Below are 9162 nucleotides of genomic sequence, written 5' to 3' on the forward strand. Positions count from 1 at the left end.
TTAAAATTGTTTTTTAATTATTTTGTATAATAGGAGCATTTGCTCCTATGAGCCAAAATGCCACCTCCACTGCATATGCTTTTTTCTTCTCTCTTCTCGCCGCATCCTCTCTTAGCTTGGCATGTGCTTGCTCTTCCGCGTACCGCTTTTATATCGAGGCGGCCGTAGAAATCGAAGAGGGCGTCGGTTGCTATTCTGTGGCAGTTTTAGTGCTCCAGAAGGTGCCTTGATCATCGTGGCTGCCATTCCAGCGGTTGCTCTTCCGTGGCGATTGGGCTCGGCCTGGGGCTTGGATCGCACCGGCGCGAAAACGAATTTCCGTGGCGATTGAGTTCGATTTCGTTGTCCATGATGTGTGGGAACGCCTAGGAATACAAGGTCACGCGATGCGTCCGCGCATACGCATTTGCGGCACAAACTTGGGTCGTGTTTGCGGCCCTGCAGACAACCCGAACTTTTTTTGCATCCGGCTTCTGGTCTAGGATGCAGACCATTTTTTCATGTGCGCAAACGCAAAATAGTCGTTTTGCGTCCATTTAGATCGAGCCGCTAGAGATGCCCCGAGGAGGACTGCCAGAGGGAGGACGCGAGAGAGTAGGGGGTTTAGCACAGCTTCAGCCTTTGGTAGAGGAGGTGAGATGTCTACGCAAGGAAATGGTGGCGACTCAATCAAAACAAGAAAAGGATGAAGATGATCACGATAGGGCAAGGAAGAGGACACTGGACATTTTCTCACATGTTCAAGAGGTACACCATCACAACGTTGCCGGATCAAGAATAAAGTCGGGCCCAGTGGCAGCTAAAGAATTTTTCAATAAAGAGCGGCAGCAAAAAAAAAAAAGAAGATGCAACATATAGTAAAGCAGAAGGCACCCATCGCCCCAAAAGGATAGCTCAGATTTCTCTCAAGTAGCATCGAACCATTCGAACAGATGGCATCGCGTTACGCAGGAGTGCGCTCAGGGGGCAGGTCATCAACCAAAGTTACAGCTTAGGGCATCTCCAGCGGCGCGACCCATTTCGGACGCCCAAATTGTCCACGGGTGTCCGTTTGCGTCGCCTGGCGGACGGGGAAATGGTCGTGTGTCCATTTGCGTCTGGGGTTGGCTCCAGCGGGGCGACGCATTTTGGGCGCAGACCAGAATTTAAAAAATTGAGGGCTGAAACAAGTTCATCACACTTTGCAGCTCGTACGGCGCAAAGTGGAGCAAAAGGGGCACAAGAAGGCCTGAACAGCAATAAAAAAAAGTCCAAAAGGAGGCCAAGGTGCTGGGCGCATGGCGCCGGCGCTGGCGATCAGGCGTCTCGCGCGCGGATTTCGGCGCGCCTCTTCATGAACCATGCCCTGGTGTCGTCGTCGACGCGGCTCAAGTCGGCAAGCATGATCCTTGTGTCTTCTGCACGCAATTTAGCCTCGGCGTCTGCCTTTTTGGCCTCGATGTCCAGCCTTTGGACATCGAGGACCTCCTTGGCGAGGTTCTGGTAGATGGCAGCTGCGGCCTCTTTTTCCAGACGCCTCTTCTCGTCCCTAGCAGCCATGGAGGCACGGTTGTCGGCCATTATCTTCTCCATGCTCTGCGTGAAAGCAATGGCCTGCGCCTTCCGGACGAGATCGGCCTTGGTAGCCTTGTGGCCTCGTGGACGAGGTGGAAGGACTGGACGACCTTGATCGTCGTCTTCGCCGTCGAGGTTGACCGCTGTCCCATTCCTCACAGCTTCGTTGCAGGCCGCAAAGCTTATCATCCACTTGTTGTTGTCTTTGAGCACCTCCCAACAATGGACCATATGGAAGCCCTTCTTGTGCGTCGCCCTGAACTTCTGCAAGGCGCGGGATACCTGCAATCATAGCCGCCAATGATGTACAATGACGCAAATTGACGCAATGACGCAAATTGTCTACAATGATGATGGTTCTATCGTCTTTACCACTGTCATGACGCCAGTGCCGCTTACGGGGTTGTTAATAGCATGTTCGACCGCCGAGCAGAACTTGGCAGTCTCTTGTTTGATGTAGTTCCATCTTTTCCGGAGGGACTCTTCCGTCCGAGGGCCTGTGATATGGTAGGGCGGGTGCATCCTGGTCTCGTTGTACTGCTGCAAGACCTTGGCCCAGTAGACCTTGCCCTTTTGCTGGGCGCCATTGATACAATCTTGGGTCGTTGCCAGCCACGCTTCACACAAACACTTGTCCTCGTCGTCGACGAAGCCTTGTGTCCTGCGGCTCTCCCCATTCTTCTTGGTGGCAATGTCCGTGGGGATAGGCTGTGTTGGCGCGTCGTCGAAGTCGTCCACGCACACGGGTGTTGGCTGCGTCTGCTGGGTGCCGAACAGCCGTGCGGTCTCGATGTCCTCCGCATCTTGCGTTGGTGGCCAGTCATCATGCGCGCCTGTCCAGGCCCGATCATCGCGAACGAAGCCGCCGCCGTAGATAATTTCCTGGATGTCTGAATCATGGAGGTCCTTCCAATAGTCCTACGAACGACCGGACATCAGACGCATGATACAGGGCACTCGCACACATTGACAAAGCTCACGTACCGGGTCGTCCATCGTCGGGGCAGGCGGCGCCATTTCGTCGAACAGGATGCGGGGCTGCGGCATGCTCTCCTCCGGCACCTGGCGCGTCTTCTGTGTCGCGCCCGGGCAGGAGTCACCGCTTCTAGGCGTCCGGTTGAGGTCGGGAACCGCCGCCCCGGTCAACTTCACCGGCGGCAGGCCGGAGGCGAACCGCGACGCCGCGTGGCCCTGCAAGGGAGCGGGAGTTCCAGGGCGCAGCTAGGAACTTACCGAGCTGACCGAAGAGGCCGGAGGAGCGACGCCGGCGATCCCCTCTCTCTTGATGATCATGTAGCCCTCCGCTAAGGTCGGATGGAGGGCTACTTGCGCGACACCGGCTTTGATCTGCATCTGCCAGGCCTACTGGTTGGCGGCCGCGGCAGTCTTGATCTTCTGGTTCTTGCGCCGCCCGCGACGCTTCGCGGCCTCCAGGACTTTCTCCTCCGCGGAGAGCACCTTCTTTGCCGCCTTCGGCTTTGCCTCCCGGCCGCCGCCGTCGGCGGCCCGCTTTGCTTCCGCCGAAGCTGCAGTGTCCATTCTGGCTATGGCCGTGGCTACGGGGGAGTGTGGGGCGGCGGCGGGTGCGAGGGTTTGCTCCGCATCCATGGCGGTAGCTGCGGCGGCGAGGACGTCCATCGCTTCTGGGCTGCTCGCGCCGGTCTAGTTTCCAATTTGGCACGGGGAATGGCCAGTGGCGGGAATAATATCAGCCTCCAGCCACTGACGCGCGGGTCCTACGTCTTTTTCGGCGGACACTCGGAGCGACCGCCGAGCGTCCGCGGAGACGCAAACCTGGCGCATATTTGGGCCAGGTTTGCGTCTCCGCGGACGGCCCGGTCACTTTGCGTCGCCCCGCTGGAATAGGCCCGAGACGCATTTCCGGTCACGGCGGACGACGACCGTTTGCGTCGCGCCGCTGGAGATGCCCTTAGAAGAATGCGGCTACATATATTTTGTGTTAGAATCATCCTTCGTGGAATGTACATAGTGAGCAAATATGGTTGGCATGGCTATGCAAAGTGTTGTTTATCCTGCAAATGGTTTGTTTCGTCATAAAAAACATTCAGTCCTGTTATACGCGTTATAATCCTTTTATATGCATTACAACATGTGAATGAAAATGATTAAACCGATAAAACGAATTTACCATTCCCAAAATAAAATGGAAGGTTTATCATGTTACATAGGCATAGTTGTGGACAAAAGATGTGCCAAATCTCTAAAATCTCCTCCCGTAAATTTCAAGATTGCATTAGCTACTTCATTTAGAAGTTCTAACTTAGAACAGACACACTGCAGAATGCAATTGCTCACATGAGCTTTGCAATAGCAGAACACACGGTTCATATAAGAGATCAGAGAAATATTCTTTTAAAATACACCCTAAAAGGTGTATTTCATTCGATAGAAGAAATGCCAAGAGGAGCAAGTACTCTTCACTCCCCAGGACAGCCATCGTGTATGAGTTCCCATGGCTTCTCGCACCCATAGCAGAACTGAAAACCACACCTGCCATTGGATAAAAGTCAGAAATATAGTTGATCACCCTTGCCATATGAACAAAGTGTTTATTTTTAGTGAAATGGAGTGCATAAACAAAGCACTCAGGATCCATGCTTGATGGCGCCACCCTTGCCTGGGTTGCCGTGATTTTCTAGAGTAATTTTATCTAAAAATCTGACATATTAATCACGTTTGTCCAAACTTTAAAAAATGAGCTTCAACCACTTTTTGGAATTTGAATTTATTTTCTCCTACGATTTTACTACTCCAATGAATATGGCTTATCTTTTTTGTAAGTCAAACTATGTAAAATTTGATCAACTTTTATTAAAAGTACAATACAAATTTAATATTGTTAGATACATCATGAGAAAAGCATTTTTATGATATCTATATAATATCATTGTTGTTAATAGTTCTTTCTGAAGATTTAGTTAGAATTAACTTAGCTTGACTTTTTTCTAAAAAATACTAGGCCGGCTTGTTGATTAGAACGGAGACTGACATCAGAAGTCAGAGGTCGATAGACTGTGGCCTGTAAACTAAACAAGCATATCTCAACGTCGCAAATTCATGTATACGGAAGCAGACGTACCGGCAAGTGATGTGCAGGCAGCCATGGGACTTCTCGACATAGAACCGGCACCGCGGGCAGCGCTTCCACTTCGACTCCCTGGCGGTCTCCACGAGCAGCAGATCATCCCGGCCACGCTCCGCCGCGCCAAGCCGCGCGAACTCCGCGCAGTTCACGCCGGCGTGCCACGGCACCTGGCAATTCGCGCAGAACAGCCGCCGGCACACCTGGCACTCCGACTGCGTCACGCACCCGTCGGACACGTCGTCGGCCACCATCATCTCGGAGCAGTCGGGGAAAGGGCAGTAGGTCCTCCGCGCTGCTATGAACATGGACTCGCACAGCGCGCGGCACCACCGCACGAACAGGTCGCCCGGGAGGGCGGCGCGGCACAGCTCTGGGTCGAGCGCGCCGGCGCAGGACGCGTCGAGGCACCGCACGGCGGCGGCGCCGGCTTCCACCTTGGCGCGGACGTGGCCCGCCAGACACGGCCGACAGAAGGCGTGCGCGCACCCGCTGCCGCCGCGGTGGGCCTCCGACGGCGCCATGGGTTCCATGCAGATGCTGCAGGGGGCGTGCGGCGCCTGCCCCGCGGGTTCCGCCATTGCGGTGGCGCGAGCTTTGGTTGGAAGGTGGGAAATATTTGGTGAGTTTGGAGTTGTGTTGATCGAAACCAGCAACAATATCCTTCTCCTCCGGATGGGAAATGGCATGCGATCTTCTTGTTTTGGAGACAGTATATCCAGTAACTGCCTGATGTGTGATGATTTCTTTGGTTTAGTTGGGATTTAAAGGGTTCATTTCCTTCACATCGGAATGTAAACCTCGCCCGAGTGTTTTACGCGGACGTGTTTAACGCAGCACAGGTTCGGTGCGACTTGGGAATGGGAATGGCCTGCTACTGTCCCTCGTCTTCTGTGTCTAACCTGAGCCAAATTATGACGAGTAGATCACACAGACTGGTTTAACGTTAGAACCATGTTTTGGGCACAAAAAAATCCTCATAAAAAATGTAACTGTAATTCTCTACATGGTTTTGGATGCTGATTCTGCATTCTTTAGATTTTCGGAATGTAAAAAAACAATGTTAAATGTACACAATGCCACGGGGTTATACTTTCAATAATTCAGGAAAAATGTATAAATATTCATATCACATGCCAAAAGCGCAACAGATACTCCTTTTTACAGGAGACAAACTTTCAAGGTTTTTGGATAATTTAGTTTTTATAGGTTTCTAACGTGTGCATAATTTGTTTTCACTCTAAAAAAAAGTAACGGTACGAGACGACAGCATAAATAACAAGGTTTCAAACGTTCTCATATGAAAATGTAAGAATTCACATTTTTGTAGAGTGTCATAAAGGAAGAAGCAGAAGCAGCATGGCAGATGAATGAGTATCTCGCCCTTCTGCAAATTAACGAATACAAACTAATAGTGGCATATCTCGATAACTTTTATGCACATTATCATTTCATAGCATACATATATGAATTGGTCACCAATGAAAACCATGCCAAGTTCATATTACAGCGGTTAGGATGTTCCTGTATTTTTTTTTTAAGGAAGATGCAGTCGAAGCTGGAGAAATATTGTCTTTTACATATATACTTTGCCGATATGGCAGAGAAGTGACGCTTTGGACAGGTCTTTGGTCATCCACTTTCAAAATTTGACTATGAATACTGTTCCATGTACATATTGATTGTAATTTTGAAAATCAAGCGTATAAATTTGTCTGAAAATGTTTATATAATCTAATATTTTTATTGATTTTTTTGCATATATTAAAATATGAATTAATGGCCAAATTGACATCTTGAGGACCTTGTCAACATCCAAAAGGTTGTCTGTTCTCCATCGGGTGTCCAACAAAAAAATGGAGGTTATTGGTATCTATGGTCCTGCGGACCATGCTCGTTCCAGGGTTCCTGGACGAGATTTCAGACAAGATAGCTAGGTGTACCCTGCCGATCCTCATGGGGGGGCGACTTTAACTTAATCAGAGCTGCTGAGGATAAGAGCAATGATAACCTTAACTGGACACTGATTGACCTGTTCAACAACAACATTTCTTCTTGGGCTCTGAGGGAGATTCCGCGCACGGGAGCACGGTTTACTTGGTCCAATCACCAGCTCAACCCGGTCCGGTCCGCCCTTGACCGTGTTTTTGTGTCCGCTACTTTTGAAGCTATTTTCCCGCTGTGTTCGCTGTCTGCTGAGACCAGCCTGGGGTCTGATCATATGCCGCTTGTTTTTTACATTGGAGAGGGCTTTCCTGTTCGTACCAACATATTTTTCTTCGAGACCAGCTGGTTCAAGCGCCAAGATTTTGTCCCCTTGGTTCAACACTCTTGGGAGAGATTGTTGACCAAGGTGGGTGGCCGCGACATTATCGACTGGTGGACATTTATGTCTTCAGGGCTAAGGCAATTCCTAAGGGGCTGGAATCAGAACCTTGGCAGGGATACCAAGGCTGAGAAATCTGCTATGCTGACCCAGATCGCCCAACTGGACGTGCTGGCAGACGCCACCGGTCTCGATGAGGATGCTTGGGCCTCAAGATACCACTTGGAGGAGCAGTTGCTCCATATTTACAGAATGGGGGAGGAGGAGCACTGGCGGAAGCGCGGCAGAGTCAGGTGGGCTTTGCAGGGCGATGCGAACACGGCTTATTTTCACGCTGTAGCCAATGGCAGAAGAAGGAAATGCAATATCTTTAAGCTTAGTACTAACAACGGAACAATCACGGCTTCAAAATTGATTCAACAACCTGCTCGGTTCTTCAGCCCCAAGGGTTTGTGGGTTGGCACCTTCCTCCTGGGGTGAGGAAGCTCGCGTGTCAAAGGAGGAAAATGTGGGTCTGGCGTGCACCTTCTCTGAAGCTGAACTTGAGGCCATAGTCAAAGATATGAAGACAGACACTGCTCCGGGTCCGGACGGCTTCCCTGTGACTTTCTTCAAGCGTTTCTGGCCACAGGTCAAGCACGGTATCCTGCTCATCCTCAATGACTTCGTGCTGGGGCGCATTGACATTGCTAGGCTCAACTTCAGAATCCTGTCACTTATTCCGAAAGTTCCTGGGGCGGAACAAATCTAACAGTATAGACCGATTGCCCTGATCAACATAGTTTTCAAAATCATATCCAAAGCCTACACCTCCTGTTGGAGATATGCCCAAGAGGCAATAATAAAAGTGGTTATTATAGATCTTTATGTTTATGATAAATGTTTATATACCATGCTATAATTGTATTAACCGAAACATTGATACATGTGTGATATGTAAACAACAAAGAGTCCCTAGTATGCCTCTTAACTAGCTTGTTGATTAATAGATGATTAGTTTCATAATCATGAACATTGGATGTTATTAATAACAAGGCTATTGAAGGAGATATGCCCTAGAGGCAATAATAAAGTGGTTATTATTTATATCTTTATGTTTATGATAAATGTTTATATATCATGCTATAATTGTGTTAACCGAAACATTAGTACATGTGTGATATGTAGACAAACAAAGAGTCCCTAGTATGCCTCTTAAACTAGCTTGTTGATTAATGGATGATTAGTTTCATAATCATGAACATTGGATGTTATTAATAACAAGGTTATATCATTGTATGAATGATGTAATGGACACACCCAATTAAGCGTAGCATAAGATCTCATCATTAAGTTATTTGCTATAAGCTTTCGATACATAGTTACCTAGTCCTTATGACCATGAGATCATGTAAATCACTTATACCGGAAAGGTACTTTGATTACACCAAACGCCACTGCGTAAATGGGTGGTTATAAAGGTGGGATTAAGTATCCGGAAAGTATGAGTTGAAGCATATGGATCAACAGTGGGATTTGTCCATCCCGATGACGGATAGATATACTCTGGACCCTCTCGGTGGAATGTCGTCTAATGTCTTGCAAGCATATGAATAAGTTCAGAAGAGACCACATACCACAGTACGAGTAAAGAGTACTTGTCAGGAGATGAGGTTGAACAAGGTATAGAGTGATACCGAAGATCAAACCTCGGACAAGTAAAATATCGCGTGACAAAGGGAATTGGTATCGTATGTGAATGGTCCATTCGATCACTAAAGTCATCGTTGAATATGTGGGAGCCATTATGGATCTCCAGATCCCGCTATTGGTTATTGGTCGGAGTGAGTACTCAACCATGTCCGCATAGTTCACGAACCGTAGGTCACACACTTAAAGTTGGATGTTGAAATGGTAGAACTTGAATATGGAATGGAGTTCGAATATTTGTTCGGAGTCCCGGATGAGATCCCGGACATCACGAGGAGTTCCGGAATGATCCGGAGAATAAGATTCATATATAGGATGTCATTTTATGTGAATTTAAATGATGCGGAAGGTTCTATGGAAGGTTCTAGAAGGTTCTAGAAAAGTCCGAAAGAAACCACCAAGGAAGGTGGAGTCCCGGAGGGACTCCACCTCCATGGCCGGCCAACCCTAGAGGGGGAGGAGTCCCAAGTGGACTCCACCAAGGGGGGCC

At 48.9% G+C, this 9162-nt stretch overlaps 2 protein-coding genes across 2 annotated transcripts; one reads left to right on the forward strand and one right to left on the reverse strand.

Moving 5' to 3' along the window:
- Nucleotides 1-3992: 3992 nt before the first annotated feature.
- LOC127318539 (E3 ubiquitin-protein ligase RSL1-like) lies at nucleotides 3993-5238 on the reverse strand. Its single transcript, XM_051349016.1, has 2 exons — nucleotides 4655-5238; nucleotides 3993-4065 (listed from the first exon to the last, which is right to left on the reverse strand). Exons 1-2 carry the CDS (start codon nucleotides 5236-5238, stop codon nucleotides 3993-3995), a joined length of 657 nt encoding a protein of 218 aa, XP_051204976.1.
- A 1294-nt stretch (nucleotides 5239-6532) lies between these two features.
- LOC139833699 (uncharacterized) lies at nucleotides 6533-7734 on the forward strand. Its single transcript, XM_071824042.1, has 3 exons — nucleotides 6533-6594; nucleotides 6641-7276; nucleotides 7431-7734. The coding sequence occupies exons 1-3, from the start codon at nucleotides 6533-6535 to the stop codon at nucleotides 7732-7734; spliced, it is 1002 nt and encodes a 333-aa protein (XP_071680143.1).
- The last annotated feature ends 1428 nt before the right edge of the window (nucleotides 7735-9162 follow it).

This window comes from Lolium perenne, chromosome 7 (genome assembly GCF_019359855.2).
Source record: "Lolium perenne isolate Kyuss_39 chromosome 7, Kyuss_2.0, whole genome shotgun sequence".
Classification (NCBI taxonomy): Eukaryota; Viridiplantae; Streptophyta; class Magnoliopsida; order Poales; family Poaceae; genus Lolium; species Lolium perenne.